The following is a 19,161-nucleotide window of genomic DNA, read 5'->3' on the forward strand; positions in this document are numbered from 1 at the left end:
GTAAGTGAAATAAATAGGTTTTGATTATGTTTTACTGGTAATGGGGTCATATGTAAATGACAACAAAATAACTTTTTGGTCAGTGTGTGTGTGTGTGTGTGTGTGTGTAACCTTTACTAGGCAAGTCAGCTAAGAAAAAATCGTATTTATAATGACGGCCTACCCCTGCCAAACCAGGACGACGCTGGGCAAATTGTGCAAGGCCCTATGGGACTCCCAATCACGGCCAATGTAATACAGCCTGGATTCGAACCAGGGACTGTAGTGATGCCTCTTGTACTGAGATGCAGTGCCTTAGACCACTGTGTCCGTCTGTGTGTGTGTGTTAACTATTTAACTGTACTAGAATGCTTAAAAGGCCGCAAAAATGTTTAATATCGGTTATCGGTTTCGGGGGGGTTTTAGCAAGGAAAATATCGGATATCGGTATCAGCCAAAAATGAAATATCGGTGCATCACTAATGTCTGTAGTTTAAAGCAAGCTTGTAAGGTGTTTTAAGCAGCTGTTATGTACATGTTTTTATCCAGTATTGCTTTCTCCAGACAAATGTGTTCCTGACCTGTAGCCTGGTATCTCTTATGGTCATTGTCCATGGGACTTGGCAAGACAGCACAAACAGATCTGGTACCAGGCTAGCATTCCTTTATCTTACCCTGAGGAAAGATAGATCATGGTAGTCCTCCATGTATGTGACCTCCAGGTTCTCAAGGACCACAGTGCAGTTGCTGTAGGTCTTGACCATGTTCAGGTAGTGGTCCTCTTTTGACCCAAGCAGGCTGAACCGGTTAGTGACGCCCTGGCACACTGTGGATGAAGAGTGAGGAGATGATGATCCAGGAAAGTAGACGAGAGCATCAGAGCGTAAACTTGAATTTCACAAGGAACATTTAGAGATAGTAGGCCCACTCATAAAAAAAACTTGATGAGGTGGCCAGAACAAATATGCCCTTGTCAAAATATTGCTGCCTTGATCTACACAGTGTACAAAACATTAGGAACACCTGCTCTTTCCATGACAGATGAATCCAGGTGAAAGTTATGATCCCTTATTGATGTCACTTGTTAAATCCACTTCAAATCAGTGAAGGGAAGAAGACAGGTTAAAGAAGGATTTTTGAGACAATTGAGACATGGATTGTGTATGTGTGCCATTCAGAGGCTAAATGGGAAAGACAAAATATTGAAGTGCCTTTGAACCGGGTATGGTAGTAGGTGCCAGGCGCACCGGTTTGAGTGTGTCAAGAACTGAAAAGCTGCTGGGTTTTTCACACTCAACAGTTTTCCGTGTGTTTCAAGAATGGTCTACTACCCAAAGGACATCCAGCCAACTTGACAACTGTGTGAAGCATTAGAGTCAACATGGGCCAGCATCCCTGTGGAACGTTTGACACCTTGTAGAGTCCATGCCCAGACGACTTGAGTCTGTTATGAGGGCAAAAGGGGTGCACCCCAATATTAGGAAGGTGTTCCTAATGTTTTGTACACTCAGTGTAGACAGGAAATATCTAAGCTACCAAGCCCACATACATGGATAGTGCTCATCATCATGCAGTCTCTGCTCAAATTCATATTGGCATACCCAACACAACAAAGGACACCCACTCTGTTTCTCTTTGGCTTCACTTCACATAGGTATCACAGATGTTTAGTATATTTGTTTGTAAGTGTGCAGAGTCATCATTTGGCTCATTCAGATGCATTAAATAGCTGATCTGGATTCAATCTACTACGGGAACTCAATCCCTACAATGCTAGTGCTTACTCATGAGTCGCAGTGAGCTCTGAGCTGGCTGGCTGTATTTATCTTGGCTCAGACTCTTTCCACTGCTATTCAGGCTAGTTAAAACAAACGCATAACGACTCTGCGCCATGTCATCTCTGCAGAAATGTTGGAGTTAATATTCACACACACACACGTTATTCATGGGGTCTATTATCTATTCCACTCATCTCCCTGTCACTAGGAAAAATAATGGCAGCATTAACGTTAAATCGGTCCACGAATACGGCATCTTCTGAAGTTTAGACAGGTTTTCCAGTTAGATAACAAGGATTATTTAAGGAATTCCTGGAAATTAAAGCCGGAGCCATTTTGCATGATAACTCCCATTCTTGGCACGAATCAACAAACTTCTCAGGATCTTCCAAGTGTTGTTGATGCAACAACAACTATAAAGCCTTTGAGCGAGCTACTACAACAAAAGCCTACGATAAAAGGATTATAATGCTCTAATCCAGGGTTTTCAAACTGGGGTACTGCAGTTGGTCCGCAAATTATTATTATTTATTTTAATAAAAAATTGTGACTTTATGTCAACAATAATTATTTTAGGAATATCACTAGCTGCAACCAGGGGCGAAAATCTGATATCAACTTTGGAAGGGACAATTACATTACATTTTCTCAAGAGCAATTCCTGAGGGGGACACCAAAAGTAGTGCTGTAACACATAGCCTACGTTTAATATGGTAAATGTATATTGAGGAACCAAAGAAATAAGGTGTTTGCCGTACTCCTAACTACCGGTACCCAAAACTACACAACTAATCACAACAGCAATACCATTGCCTTTAACAAATCTTAGTTCAGTCACCAGTTTAAGTTGAGAGTGGGGGTATCCATGGCATTTTCCAATTATGTTCCTATTTTACAAGTCAAAAAAATTGAGAACCTTTCATAATGTTGCCAAACAAAGACTCAACAAACTTACCTGAGACTCCCTGTCTCTGCCAGTCTGTCCCTGCATATCTGTCCCCAACTCTGCTGTCTGTGTGCCATCTGTTGCCTGCTCTGCCTAATGACATCATTGTAAAACATTTCCATTAGAATTTCATTTCTTTCTTATGAACATTTTATCAACTAGTCTTTGAGATATTAGGCTACTAGGGTTCTTACTTTGCGTTTTGGTGTACTGAAAAATACTCTGATGTCCGTCTTTTTTCTGCCATTTTTCTGCCTGGTTGGCTACACACACACACAGTATGTAGGTTATTTACATTTACATTTTAGTCATTTAGCAGACGCTCTTAGAGCGACTTACAGTAGTAAATGCATACATTTTTTTTTTTTTTTTTTCTTCTGTGCTGGCCCCCTGTGGGAATTGAACCCACAACCCTGGCGTTGCAAACACCATGCTCTACCAACTGAGCTACAGGGAAGGCATTTTACAGTAGGAGATGGGCTTCTATCATCTTATCTTCTATCATTCTATATGGGCTTCGATCTAAAAGGTAGCTAGCAAATGTGAAACAGATTGCAGTGACAAGAGTTGACAGCTGTATGAGTTCACCATTTACACAACATATGCTGCAACCTTTTGTAATTTTAATCGTTTGTTTCATATTGGCTGGCTTCTAACAATAGCTGAATTTGCAAAGCTAGCGAGCACCAATTCAGTGGTGTTTGCTATAATCTTTGCTACCCGGGTTAAATAAAGGTGAAATAAAATATATAAATAAAAGTTCCCTTGCGACAATTTAGCTTTTGCAACGAGACCATTAAATATATTTAAAACAATGGTAGAAGAGAGTGTAGTTCTGTTCAGTTTATCGCTAACCTTATCACAGGGACTTTGAAGCACTAACTTACATGCATGCTTATCTTGGAATAAATTGACGATAGCAAAGATTCCATCTTTGACGATGTCACATAAATGGAATATGTACTAGCTAGCTTAATAGTTAATATTTGCGCGCTAGCTCTGCATATTCAGCTAGTGTGTGTGCGCGATTGACTGGATTAACCTCACGTCAGTTACGTGCATTGAGTGCCTTTCAGACAGTAGATACGACCTCTACGTTACCTCGCAAGCTAAGGAACTGGCAGTGGATCAAACCATTGTGAGGCAAAGGGTGGGGGGGGTCGCAATCTTTTGAAACTTAAAAACGAGCTATTAAGAGTCTATAATCAGCACAATTGCTTTCATTGCGTATTATTAATATTATTTAAATTACATAGTTATGTTTCAGTGATATATTGGGGGGGGACAAATCATATTTTTCCCAGGATGGGGGGGTCGTGTCCCCCCCGTCTCCCCCGGGATTTCCGCCCCTGGCTGCAACAGAATAGCATCGTGGATACCATTATGTCTCCGCATCCAGTATGAAGGAAGTTAGAGGTAGTTTCAAAAGCCAATACTAACTAGCGTCAGTGAAGTTTACAGGAACAGTTGGCATGCTAGCTGTTCCGGTTCATCCGACTCTGGGGAAGTAGATAAATGGCTTCATGGCCAAAATCTCGAACTATCCCTTTAATATGGAAGAAATTACAGTCATTGGAGCTAATTACAGGGTTTTTTCTGTATAGGCGGGATGGAAAAACCGTTTGTGTCAACTTAAACGACCAAAACCAGATAGAGAGCATGCAGAAAGGAACAATATATATTTTTTAATAAGCTTTACAACAGCAACATTTTCTCTACACCACCAAGATACCTTTTAGCTTATAGGCTATGTTAGAGTTTACACTTCCTCTTCCAACGAACTGTTGGCAGTTCAAAATAATCAACAAAATGTATTCATTTTAAAATGTTGACTACTTCTACTTGCCATTATCATTCACCTGATAAGACGAGATGTGATAAATATGATTTTTTGCTAACATATGATGGGAGGACCTGGTTTTCCTGAGCAGGGGTCCCTGGGCAAGAAAAGTTTGAAAACCCCTGCTCTAATGTACGATTACAAAAACGTGTTTGAATAAGCCAATGCTGTGAGACACTATTGAAGATACAGAGGAAGACAAGAGGATCCTTTACAGAGTAGCAGAAGCTGACTGAGGAGACCTGGAGGAAACAGGTTCAGTCTGTCTGTCCCTTGAGCTGGTCTGACAGGCTGTTGTGACTGACAATGTGATACTGTGAACCAGGGGAACATGTAATGTTTAGAGAAGATCTTATGTCAAGTGTTATTGAAGTGTTGTGGTTGCAGGTTCACTTGGCACATCTAAAGCCTTTTCTTTTGGGGGTGTAGCTATAGGCCACCAAGTGTGAACAGTCAGTATCTAAATCATATGTGTGAAATGCTTGATTGTGTATGTGATGTAAACAGAGAGGTCTACTTTCTTGGGGACCTGAATAATGACTGGTTTTCATCAAGCTGTCCGTTTCTTACTGTAACCAGTGCCTGTAATCTGGTTCAGGCTATTAATCAAACTACAAGGGTGTTTACAAACACTACAGGAACAAGATCATCCACATGTATCGATCACATTTTTACTAATACTGTAGAACTTTGTTCTAAAGCTAAATCCTTACCCATTGGATGCAGTGATCACAATATAGTGGCTATATCCAGGAAAGCCAAAGTTCCAACATCTGGGCCTAAAATAGTATATAAGATATCCTACAAAAGATTTTGCTGTGACTCTTATGTGGATGATGTTAAAAATATTTGTTGGTCTGATGTGATTAATGAGGAGTATCCAGACGCTGCACTTGATGAATTTATGAAATTGCTTCTTCCAATTATTGATAAACATGCACCTGTTAAGAAACTGACTGTTAGAACTGTTAAGGCTCCATGGATTGATGAGGAATTGAAAAACTATGGTTGAAAAAGATGGGGCAAAAGGAGTGGCTAATAAGTCTGGCTGCACATCTGATTGGCTTACTTACTACAAATTGAGAAATTATGTGACTAAACTCAACAAAAAGAAGAACAAACTTTATTATGAAGCCAAGATCAATGATATAAAGAATGGATGGGAAAAAACTTGAGTAATTTAAATGAAATTATGGGTAGAAAGACAAATTCAACTCCATCTTTCATCGAATCTGATGTCTTATTCATCACAAAACCATTTGATGTTGCCAAATATTTGAATTATTATTTCATTGGCAAAGTGGGCAAACTTAGGCAGAAAATGCCCACGACAAACAGTGAGCAATTATATTCATGCATAGAAAAAACAAATAATGAAAGAAAAGCAGTGCAAGTTTGAATTTTGTTAAGTTAGTGTGGGAGAGGTGGGAAAATGATTGTTAACGATCAATAATAACAAACCTCCTGGCATTAAAACTTAGATGGAAAGCTACTGAGGATGGTAGCTGACTCTATAGCCACTCCTATGTGTCATATTTTTAATCTGAGCCTAGAGGAAAGTCTTTGTCCTCAGGCCTGGAAGGAAGCCAAAGTAATTCCGCTATCCAAGAGTGGTAAAGCAGCCTTTACTGGTTCTAACAGCAGACCTATAAGCTTGCTGCCAGCTCTTAGCAAACTGTTGGAAAAAAATGGTGTTTGACCAAATACACTGCTATTTCTCTGTAAACAAATTAACAACATACTTTCAGCATGCTTATAGAGAAGGGCACTCAACATGTGACACAGATGACTGATGATTGGTTGAAAGAAACTGATAAGAAGATTGTGGGAGCTGTACTGTTAGATTTCAGTGCAGCCTTTGATATTATTGACCATAAACTGTTGTTGAAAAAACTTAAGTGCTATGGTTTTTCAACCTCAGCTCTGAATCCACAATATGAATATCTGTCTAATAGAACTCAAAGGGTTTTCTTTAATGGAAGCGTCTCTAATGTCAAACATGTAAAGTGTGGTGTACTGCAGGGCAGCTCTCTAGGCCCTCTCCTCTTTTCTATTTTTACCAATGACCTGCCACTGGCATTAAACAAAGCATGTGTGTCCATGTATTCTGATAAGTCAACCATATTCGCAACAGCAACCACAGCTAATGAAGTCACTGAAACCCTTAACAAAGAGTTGCAGTCTGTTTTGGAATGGGTGGCCAGTAATAAACTGGTCCTGAACATCTCTAAAACTAAGAGCATTGTATTTGGTACAAATCATTCCTTAATTGCTATACCTCAGCTGAATCTGGTAATGAATGGTGTGGCTGTTGAACAAGTTGACGAGACTAAATTACTTGGCGTTACCTTAGATAGTAAACTGTCATGGTCAAAACATATACAGTTGAAGTCGGAAGTTTACATACACCTACATACATACGCCAAATACATTTAAACTCAGTTTCTCACAATTCCTGACATTTAATCCTAGTACAAATTTCCTGTCTTAGATCAGTTAAGATCACCACTTTATTTTAAGAATGTGAAATGTCAGAATAATAATAGAGAGAATGATTTATTTCAGCTTTTATTTCTTTCATCACATTCCCAGTGGGTTAGAAGTTTACATACACTCAATTAGTATTTGGTAGCATTGCCTTTAAATTGTTTAACTTGGGTCAAACATTTCGGGTAGCCATCCACAAGCTTCCCACAATAAGTTGGGTGAATTATGGCCCATTCCTCCTGACAGAGCTGGTGTAACTAAGTCAGGTTTGTAGACCTCCTTGCTCGCACACGCTTTTTCAGTCCTGCCCACAAATTTTCTATAGGATTGAGGTCAGGGCTTTGTGATGGCCACTCCATTACCTTGACTTTGTTGTTCTTAAGCCATTTTGCCACAACTTTGGAAGTATGCTTGGGGTCATTGTCCATTTGGAAGACCCATTTGCGACCAAGCTTTAACTTCCTGACTGATGTCTTGAGACGTTGCTTCAATATATCCACATAATTTTCCTGCCTCATGATGCCATCTATTTTGCGAAGTGCAGCAGTCCCTCCTGCAGCAAAGCACCCCCACAACATGATGCTACCACCCCCGTGCTTCACGGTTGGGATGGTGTTCTTTGGCTTGCAAGCCTACCCATTTTTCCGCTAAACATAAGAATGGTCATTATGGCCAAACAGTTCTATTTTTGTTTCATCAGACCAGAGGACATTTCTCCAAAAAGTACGATATTTGTCCCCATGTGCAGTTGCAAACCGTAGTCTGCCTATTTTATGGCGGTTTTGGAGCAGGGGCTTCTTCCTTGCTGAGCGGCCTTTCAGGTTATGTCGACATAGGACTTGTTTTACTGTGGATATAGATACTTTTGTACCTGTTTCCTCCAGCATCTTCACAGGGTCCTTTGCTGTTGTTCTGGGATTGATTTGCACTTTTCACACCAAAGTACGTTCATCTCTAGGAGACAGAACGCGTCTCCTTCCTGAGCGGTATGACGGCTGTGTGGTCCCATGGTGTTTATACTTGCGTACTATTGTTTGTACAGATGAACGTGGTACCTTCAGGCGTTTGAAAATTGCTCCCAAGGATGAACCAGACTTGTGGAGGTCTACAATTATTTTTCTGAGGTCTTGGCTGATTTCTGTTGATTTTCCCATGATGTCAAGCAAAGAGGCACTGAGTTTGAAGGTAGGCCTTGAAATACATCCACAGGTACACCTCCAATTGACTCAAATTATGTAAATTAGCCTATCAGAAGCTTCTAAAGCCATGACATCATTTTCTGGAATTTTCCAAGCTGTTTAAAGGCACAGTCAACTTAATGTATGTAAACTTCTGACCAACTGGAATTGTGATACAGTGAATTATAAGTGAAATAATCTTTCTGTAAACAATTGTAGGAAAAATTACTTGTGTCATGCACAAAGTAGTCGACTTGTCCTAACCAACTTTCCCTAACCGACTTGCCAAAACTATAGTTTGTTAACTTCACTAGGGTAGGGGGCAGCATTCGGAATTTTGGATGAAAAGCGTGCCCAAATTAAACTGCCTGCTACTCAGGCCCAGAAGCTAGGATATGCATATAATTGGTAGATTTGGATAGAAAACACTAAAGTTTCCAAAACTGTTAAAATAATGTCTGTGAGTATAACAGTATACTATTATTTTGAAAGGCTGTTTTTCCATTGAAAGCCTATCCACCATACAAAGACTTAGGACCCAGTTCACGATCTCTATGGCTTCTTCTACATGTGGCCAGTCTTTAGGCATTGTTTCAGGCTTTTACTCTGAAAAAATGAGGGAGATACAGCACTTTCAATGAGTGGACAGTGGAAATTTCCAGACATGAGTGCAGCGCGTGATCGGGAGCGCGCCTTTCTTGTTTCTCCTTTTCTATTGACAAAGCTTTTGTCCGGATGAAATATTATTTATTATTTATGACAAAAACAACCTGAGGATTGATTTGAAACATCGTTTGACATGTTTCTACAAACTTTTTATTGTACTTTGACTTTTCGTCTGGATGTTGAGATCGCGCTTTGTGCCTTTGGATTACTGAACTAAATGCACCAACAAAACTGAGGTTTTTGGACATAAAGAGGGATTTTATTGAACAAAACAAACATTTATTGTGTAACATGGAGTGCTGGGAGTCCCACCAGATGAAGATCAAAGGTTAGTGATTCATTTAATCGCTATTTCTGACTTTTGTGAGTCCTCTCCTTGGCTGGAAAATGTCTGTATGGTTTCTTGTGGCTAGGCGCTGTCCTAACATAATCGCATGGTGTGCTTTCGCCGTAAAGCATTTTTGAAATCGGACACTGTGGTTGGATTAACAAGAAGTTTATCTTTAAAATGGTGTATAATAGTTGTATGTTTGAGGAATTTTAATTATGGGATTTCTGTTGTTTGAATTTGGCGCCCTGCAATTTCACTGGCTGTTGTCGAGGTGGGACACTAGCGTCCCAATGATACCAGAGAGGTTAACAAGAAATTGGTGGAGTGGTTGAAAAATGAGTTTGAATGACTCCAACCTAAGTGTATGTAAACTTCCGACTTGAACTGTAGATTCAATGGTTGCAAAGATGGGGAGAGGTCTAGCCATAATGAAGAGATGCTCTGCTTTTTTGACACCACACTCCACAAAGCAAGTTCTGCAGGCTCTAGTTTTGCCTAATCTTGATTATTGTCCAGTCGTGTGGTCCAGTGCTGCAAGGAAAGACCTAGTTAAGCTGCAGCTGGCCCAGAACAGAGCGGCACGTCTTGCTCTTCATTGTAATTAGAGGGCTGATATAAATACTATGCATGCCAGTCTCTCTTGGCTTAGAGTTGAGGAGAGACTGACTGCAGCACTTCTTTTTATAAGAAACATTAATGTGTTGAAAATCCCAAATTGTTTGCATAGTCAACACACAGCTCTGACACACCCACTTATCCCACCAGACATGCCACCAGGGGTCTTTTCATAGCCCCTAAATCCAGAACAAATTCAAGAAAATGTACAATATTATATAGAGCCCTTATTGCATGGAACTTCCTTCCATCTTATATTGCTCAAATAAATAGCAAACCTGGTTTCAAAAAACAGATAAAGCAACACCTTGCGGCACAACGCCTCTCCCCTATTTGACCGAGATAGTTTGTGTATATGCATTGATATGTAGGCTACGTGTGCCTTTTTAAAAATGTATGTAGTTCTGTCCTTGAGCTGTTCTTGTCTAATGATGTTCTGTATTATGTCATTCTATATTATGTTTCATGTTTTGTGTGGACCCCAGGAAGAGTGGCTGCTGCTTTTGCAACAGCTAATGGGGATCCTAATAAATTACCTAACAAATCGCTCTGCCAAAACTATGGTCTTGATTGAGCAACAGTGACACTGACTCACTTTAAATTCTGGTGATTTTGTCCCTGGTGTCAGAATATGAGCTTTGGGACAAAGAGGGGATTTATTTTTCTCCTATTTCAGTCAGTCTTGTTGTTGTAATGTTCCTAGGAATACAGTACATTCCTAAACATGCCTGGTCTAGACAGCAAAGCCAGAACAGCTCCACAACTCAAGCAGTAACCTCAGCATAAAACACATCTTACTAGCACAACACTTTGCTGTCTTTCAGTGAGAGACCTTTTCATTTCCAAGAATGGAGGAAATAAACATATCATCAGGATTATTTCCTCTTTCCATTTTTTATTTAGTCATTTTTTTGGTGATCTTTGTTCAATGGCATCATACCCAGAATATTGTTTTATTGAACAATAAAATAAAATAAGTGATGAAATATTTTAAACAAATAAGTGAAGTAGATTCTATACTGTAGCTGTAAAGACTGACAATATTCTGGGTATGATGCCATTGAACTTGATAATGAAACTGGCAACACAAATGTTAAAGTACAATTGAAGTCTGTTTATTTATGGTACACCTCACTTGTTTGTTATTGCTCCCTGTCGTGATCAGTTGAGATGGGCTAGCCTGGTCCCAGATCTGTTTATGCTGTCCTGACAATTCATCTGGTCATTGTCTCACCAAAAACATAAGCGCTGGCAAGACAGCACAAACAGATCTGGGCTAGAGATGGGCCCAATCAGAGAAAGCGTATAGGACATGAACAGCTGTGTTCTTCTGAGAAGACGTTAAGTTCTAGTCCTCATTAACATGTCCCTGAAGGGACACCCTGACATGTACCCTTACCATCCACGCCACTGGCCTGGCTAAGGATGCCACCCAAAATGCACCCTATTCCCTTTATAGGGCACTAATCTGGTCAAAAGTAGTGCACTAAATATAGGGAATAGGTTGTAATTTGGTACGCACACTAATTAAGGCCCTGACACCGTGGCAACAGAGGCAGAACCTAAACACCCTAACGCCTAGCAACAGAGGCAGACTTACAATGCTACTGCAGCAAGCTGCCTCTTCTTTTATAATTAGGAGAGGCATGATGTGAGATTTAATTAATTTCATTAACTCAATTAAGACTGACGTAAAGGCCAAAAAGGAATAAACAAAAGATATCATCACAACCTGTCTATACACAGTAAGAGGAAATTGTATAAACATTATCTTGACATCATATATCGTCATAAGGAGAGATAACATATTGATCCCAGTCACGTGGCATAAGCATTATTTACTATATCAAACTAAGCATTCAGCTACAATCAGGCCTAAAACATGACCCTGTGTCTTATCAATGTAACCTTTCTTTCAGTGAGAGATTATCTATTGGAGAATTAAAATGAAATATGAGCAAAGGTCAAAAGTTATTGTTTACAATAAAACATCTGAGGCCTGGTTGGCTGTAAAGTGGCACATTCAGTCTAAAGAAAACACTACACAAGGCAGTTGCACAATAAGCCATGTTAAACATTCTACTGTATCTGGTTGTGTGTGTGTATAATATTACACAGTGCCTTCGGAAAAGTATTCAGACCCCTTGACCTTTTCCACATTTTGTTACGTTACAGCCTTATTCTAAAATGGATTAAAAAATAAAAATCCTCAGCAAACGTATTAAAAATAAATAACAGATACCTTATTTACATAAGTATTCAGACCCTTTGCTATGAGACTTGAAATTGAGCTCAAGTGCATCCTGTTTCCATTGATCATCCTTGAGATGTTTCTACAACTTGATTGGAGTCCACCTGTGGTAAATTCAATTGATTGGACATGATTTGGAAAGGCACACACCTGTCTATATATATATAAGGTGCCACAGTGGACAGTGCATGTCAGAGCAAAAACCAAGCCATGAGGTTGAAGGAATTGTCCGTAGAGCTCAGAGACAGGATGGTGTCGAGGCACAGATATGGGGAAGGGTAACAAAACATTTATGCACCATTGAAGGTTCCCAGTCCTCAGTAAAAGGCACATGACAGTCAGCTTGGAGTTTGCCAAAAGGCAAAGAAACAAGATTCTCTGGTCTGATGAAACTAAGATTGAACTCTTTGGCCTGAATGCCAAGCGTCACGTCTGGAGGAAACCTGGCACCATCCCTACGGTGAAGCATGGTGGTGGCAGCATCATGCTGTGGGGATGTTTTTCAGTGGCAGGGACTGGGAGACTTGTCAGGATCGAGGCAAAGATTAGCGGAGCAAAGTACAGAGAGATCCTTGATGAAAACCTGCTCCAGAGCGCTCAGGACCTCAGACTGGGGAGAATTCTCACATTCCAACAGGACAACAACCCTAATAAGCACACAGCCAAGACAACGCACGAGTCCCTTCGGGACTAGTCTCAATGTACTTGAGTGGCTCAGCCAGAGCCCGGACATGAACCCGATCAAACATCTCTGGAGAGACCTGAAAATAGCTGTACAGCAACACTCCCCATCCAACCTGACAGAGCTTGAGAGGATCTGCAGAGAAGAATGGGAGAAACTCCCCAAATACAGGTGTGCCAAGCTTGTAGCGTGATACCCAAGAAGACTCGAGGCTGTAATCACTGCCAAAGATGCTTCAACAAAGTACTGAGTAAAGGGTCTGAATACTTATGTAAATGTGATATTTCTAAAATACTGGTTTTGCTTTGTCATGATGGGGTATTGTGTTTAGATTGAGGGAAAAAACTATTTTAGAATAAGGCTGTAATCTATATATGTATGCGTGTGTGTGTGTGTGTTTGTGTGTACAAGCCATTGTAAACATTGCACTGTATTTGATTTAAATCAACAGTTTTATGGCAGTCAGACCCAGGGCTCAGCGGTGCTCTAAAAGACCTGATATTACACTGTGCCACGACAATGAGAAACAAAAACTAAGGTGCATCTGAAATGGCACCCTATCCCCTATATAGAGCACTTCCTTTGACCAGGGTCTACAGGGTTCTGGTCAAAAGTAGTGCACTATAGGGAGTAGCCCTGGTTAAAAGTAGTGTACTTTATAGGAATATAATGCCCTTTCAGACGTAGCCTTAGTCCTTTTAGTGGCCTGGCTGCTGAGGTTAGAATAACAGCAAGACAGAACCGGCACGCACACACTCATATTTAACAGCGATCCAACCATTTATAATGAATAACAGATCCTTCATTGAAAAATTGGGTTTGTGCAAGTGCTTTTTGTACACGCATCTGAGAACCATTAAAATCCCTTGGACACAGCCCTAGTTAGATATTATTCCATTCCAATCCTTCATGAGAACTGATTGACGAATTAGCTTATCAAGAATCTACAAGTAGCAATGAGGTTCCCCATAAAAAAAACCTGAAGGGAAATGTCAACGGAAACTACAACTCAAACCTGATAGTCCATGTCTTCAGTCACACCTGATGCACTTTTGACTCATCAAGAAAGACAGTACTGTCACTCTATATAAGGTACACAGGGAGTGGTTGAGTAAGTCAATGGGACGAGTGAGGAGAGTTTGTGAGATTGTTAAAACGCTTCAGTGATTGCTTCACTTCCTCTCTCCCAGCTGTGGTGGTGTCACTAAGTATGTACAGGAGCCAAGGAGAAGCATGCAGGGTGTGGCGGCTCTGGCAAGTCTCCACAACCTCTACCTCTTTGTTTGTGTTTGTGTGTGTGTGAGAGAGATGCAATGAGGTAGGTAACACCCTGTTTCATAGACCCAGGTGTACAGAACATTCCCTGGAGCGCCCTGTATTGCAATTAATGCAGGTGCATGCCTGCACACACACACACACACACACACACACACACTAACCTAATCATTAGTCATCTGAGCTTCTTGCAATGTGCAGTCAGAAATGTGGCTTTTGATGTTTGCTCACTGGACTGGTGTTAGAACTCAAGGGTGTGAGAACAGGTTTTTGCTTCTGGAGGCATCAGATCTTTAAGCTGCAGGAAATGGAATGAGGTCCCTACTTCATCTCCAAAAGTGAGCATATATATTACATTGTCATTAAAAGCCGTTACTAAAGTGTGTTTGCAGGGAACCTCTGTATGCCTGTCAGGGTGAGGGATTTGTCCACGTTTAATTTTGTATCAATAATTACTCTCATTTTACCAAAGCAAACTGTAAACAATATACATATTATGCCAACTGATTTGTACTAATGTATCTATAACCTATCTTCATTAAAGGTCATGATGATTGAAAGCCCATTCTACTGGGGACAATAGAAATGATCCAACAACCTTGTTCCCTTCCCCTCATTTACTACCTGCAATTCAATTACACTGCAGCCAGAGTCTGATAATTATATTAGTTAACTTTTACTCATCATTAAAGGGAAGTGGCAATGTTAATTGATACTCTTGTTTATATTCCTCCATGAAGAAAGAATCCCAGCAAAGCATTTTGTATAGCCCAACCACCAGTGCCTTCCTCTCTTCATTACAAATCACTGCCAAACTAATGTCCTTAGTATCGGCTCCTGGCGGGTGCAGTATCTTCTCCTGGCGGGTGCAGTATCGTCTCCTGGCGGGTGCAGTATCGGCTCCTGGCGGGTGCAGTATCGGCTCCTGGCGGGTGCAGTATCGGCTCCTGGCGGGTGCAGTATCGGCTCCTGGCGGGTGCAGTATCGTCTCCTGGCGGGTGCAGTATCGTCTCCTGGCGGGTGCAGTATCGGCTCCTGGCGGGTGCAGTGCACTGCCTCAGGTTTCCATCCAGATCCCCAGATTCAATGGAGCATAATCTCAAAGGCCCCCTATCAGAGAGGGAGGAAAAAAATAAAGCACTTCCTCCATACTTCCTGTGCATTGAGCACACACACTTCCTCCTCTCCTCCTTTCTGATTGGCTGATGTTGACGAGGGGGTGAGAGAAGTCCCGATATGATTCTAAAAGATAATACTTTGGTTTACCAGTTACCAATGCAGTTGTGGGATCATCATTTAAAACCTTAATTCTGAGAAGTACCCTACGCAGGCCTACTGTGCATGAGTAAAGACAGTTGGAGAAACCCTCCTCCTACACTCCATTTTCCTCTACGTGAGAAATGCATGCAGCATCAATTCCTTTGAGAAAACAACTTCTCTCAGAAGAAAAGGGCCCACAAGGGGAGTGGAGGGGGACGGATATCCCTCCTCCATACACACGCAAGCACTCCCACACGCGTGCGTGCGTACCCCCACACACACACACACACACACACACACACACACACACACACACACACACACACACACACACAATGGATGGCTGCAACTGCACAGCAGGACCCTCTGAATTGTCTCAGGAAATGTCTTCTTTGCATGGGGTCAGTCCCGTCAGAGAGCGCTATGCTGAGATATGAGCTACAATGCTATGCTAACCCAGATGCTGCCTGGGTTGTTGTCTCAAGGGGGCCAGGAGAATGTTCTAGTTCTGAGCTATAGAGAAAGGAAGGTGATTTAACCAACCCAGCCAGATGTTGAAGAGCCACTGAGCCTGAAGCTGTGTTGCATACTGTAAGGAGAGAGCGGGATATCTGCCTGTATCCCTCAGGGTTGCATAGAGGACAAAACACCAGCCCAGCTATGGCGCACAAGACAAGCAAACACCAGTGATTGCTATGAATGACCGATAATCCTTCCAAACTGTGTTCACTTTAAATGACGTACGTCTATCTGGAGAGCACATTGAGTCCTCTGTCAGAACACAACTCCATGACTTCTCACCGGGAGAGCTGTAACAGTTTGAGCTGAAAGTAAACGCCTTTGAAAATGGAGTCTTCTTAGCGGCTTGGTCCTTTAGAAGCTGAAGGAAAAGAGACCAAATAAAGGCCAAAAGGCTCATGTTTATCCCAGTTGGACAGGGTTTCTGTGCTAACAGAGTGTTCTCTAACATAACTGAGACACTCCAGATATCTGCAGCAAAAAGGGTCAGTCGTGTGTTTATTCTGTGACCTTGTGGTGGAATGCTGGATGTAAGTTCCTTACAAACACACAGGAATAGACCCAGTCACTCTGCACTCCGGCACACAGTAAACACAACGTTGCTCGTAAGTCGCAACACTAACCAAGGGGCTCCTGATATTGTATATCTACCCCCCTCCCCCCAAACATTCTCCCAACGATGCCACATCAGATAGTTTCAGTCATGTCAGTGTCTCTCTTGGCTATGACTTAACCTGTCTGGGCTAGGGGGCAGTATATTCACGGCCGGATGAAAAACGTTCCCAATTTAAACAGGTTACTACTCTGGCCCAGAAATATGAATATGCATATTATTAGTAGATTTGGATAGAAAACACTCTGAAGTTACTAAAACTGTTTGAATGGTGTCTGAGTATAACAGAACTCATATGGCAGGCAAAAACCTAAGAAAAAGTCAACCAGGAAGTGGAGGATCTGAGAATTGTAGTTCTTCTTTCTAGTCCCTTTCGAAACTACAGTATCTGTGGGGTTACGTTGCACTTCCTAAGGCTTCCATTGGCTGTCAAAAGCCTTCAGAAAGTGGTTTGAGCATTCTCCTGTCACTGGGCAGATAATAGGAGCTCAGGTACTGAGTGGACTGCCTGGCAACAAAGGGATTGGATATACTCGATACCGCGAGCGCACTGTTCCTTCTTTTTCTCCTTGAATGAATACGCTATTGTCCGGTTGGAATATTAATCGCAATTTTACGTTAAAAATACCATAAAGATTGATTTTAAACAGCGTTTAACATGCTTCTAAGTACGGTAATGGAACATTTTGACTTTTCGTCTCTGGTACCGCACTCACGCGTTATGCCTTTGGATAGGTGATCTGAACGCACGAACAAAACGGAGGTATTTGGACATAAATATGGAGTATTTCGAACAAAAACCACATTTCTTGTGGAAGTAGCAGTCCTGGGAGTGCATTCTGACGAAGATCAGCAAAGGTAAGACAATATTTCTAATACTAATTCTGAGTTTAGGTGACCCCGAACTTGGCAGGTGTCTGTATAGCTTTCTGTGATGGCGAGCTATGTACTCAGAATATTGAAAAATGTGCTTTCTCCGTAAAGCTATTTTAAAATCTGACACAGCGGTTGCATTCAGGAGTAGTCTATCTATAATTCTTTAAATAATTGTTATATATTTTGTCAACGTTTATGATGAGTATTTTTGTAAATTGATGTGCACATTCACCGGAAGTTTTGGTGGGAATACATTTTCTGAACATCACGCGCCAATGTAAAATGCTGTTTTTGGATATAAATATGAACTTCATCGAACAAAACATACATGTATTGTGTAACATAATGTCCTAGGAGTGTCATCTGGTGAAGATCGTCAAAAGGTTAGTGCTTCATTTCGCTGTGTTTTGGGTTTTATTGACACATGTCCTTGCTTGGAAAATGGCTGTGTGATTATTTTTGTCTACGTACTCTCCTAACATAATCTAATGTTTTTCTTTTGCTGTAAAGCCTTTTTGAAATCGGACAATGTGGTTACATCAAGGATAAGTGGATCTTTAAAATGGTGTAAAATAGTTGTATGTTTGAGAAAGTTGAATTATGACATTTTGTTGTTTTTGAATTTGCCGCCCTGATATTTCACTGGCTGTGTCCCGCAGGTGGGACGCTAGCGTCCCACGTAGCCCATAGAAGTTAACTGGGGAAGCTTGCCAATAGACATGTAGGTTTGGCTTATACAGAGCTGCAGTTTGATATTGAATAAGCCTGTATCAATCATGTAACGACTGAACATACAAGAAACTCTTTTCATGGCAGTCAAGTCGGTGATCCCTGGTCACACAACAGACACTTGTTATTCATTTATTTGAACGATCAATGGTGCATTCACTGCTCCTAATGATTCCCTTTTGTGGTCACAGAAAGAGGTATTATAGATCTGTAAATAATCAAGTAAAAGTGTCAATTTAACACCGAAACAATGTATTTTGGCTTGCTTCCATACATATCTGCACCAGTGTCACTCCACACAGCTGTCCAATATACAGTAGAACAGCACTATAGAAACTGGGCCTTATAATCATTAAACACACCCGTCATAAACAAAACCATGCTTGGCACTATCTCTGTGCTATCAATTTATCTGTTGACCGTTTTTAAATCTCACAGCATCCCACCAGTCACCCAACACTCCTATTCCCCAACCTCCTATCCTCTGTCCCCTTTAACGTCCAATAATCTACCCACCAGCCTCCTTAAACATTCAACAGTCTACCCACTTCCTCCTTTACTTCTTTCACTCCAGACATTCTCCCCATTGTCCCACTTTAAACGCAAGACATTTTACCCCGTCTCCCCCCTACTCTTCCCCCATCCACTGCTAACACTATCCTCCTCTTCAGCAATCCCACAGGAAGTCAGTTAGAGGAAGACTGGAGAGAGTGGGAGGGTCAGCTGGCAGAGAGGCCGGCAAGACAAACACACTGCTGCCTGCTAACTCACTGACACACACACACACACACACACACACACACACACACACACACACAACACACACACACACACAAAGAGGTAGGTCTCCTTTTATTTACCAAAGCTCTTAGAGAATCATGCCTGTTAAAGGAGGGGGAAAAGGACAACCACAGGCAGTAAAAACGACACATTTCACACATCATTCCAGCAGGAAAAAGGCGCAGTAATTCAGGTTGGTTTGAGCAGCATTCCCAAAGCCGTCCCGGCTCAGAGTGGAGCAGTTCACAGCACAGATAAGGAGGCGGAGCTCTCCCTCAACATAATCACTGCCACTTATCAAACCTACACTGAAAGCTACAGTTAAGTCAAGGTAGTCAGTCAGTGCTACAGGTGTA

At 41.3% G+C, this 19,161-nt stretch overlaps 1 protein-coding gene across 1 annotated transcript in view; it reads right to left on the reverse strand.

Annotated features, from left to right (window-relative positions):
* Positions 1-19,161, reverse strand: part of egfra (epidermal growth factor receptor a (erythroblastic leukemia viral (v-erb-b) oncogene homolog, avian)) — a 73,293-nt gene that overhangs the window by 31,322 nt on the left and 22,810 nt on the right. Inside the window, exon 2 of the mRNA XM_014140535.2 lies at positions 654-805. Coding sequence (XP_013996010.1) covers positions 654-805 — 152 coding nt within the window. The remainder of the gene's footprint in view (positions 1-653; positions 806-19,161) is intronic.

The sequence above is a fragment of the Salmo salar genome, chromosome ssa14, assembly GCF_905237065.1.
Source record: "Salmo salar chromosome ssa14, Ssal_v3.1, whole genome shotgun sequence".
Taxonomy (NCBI): domain Eukaryota; kingdom Metazoa; phylum Chordata; class Actinopteri; order Salmoniformes; family Salmonidae; genus Salmo; species Salmo salar.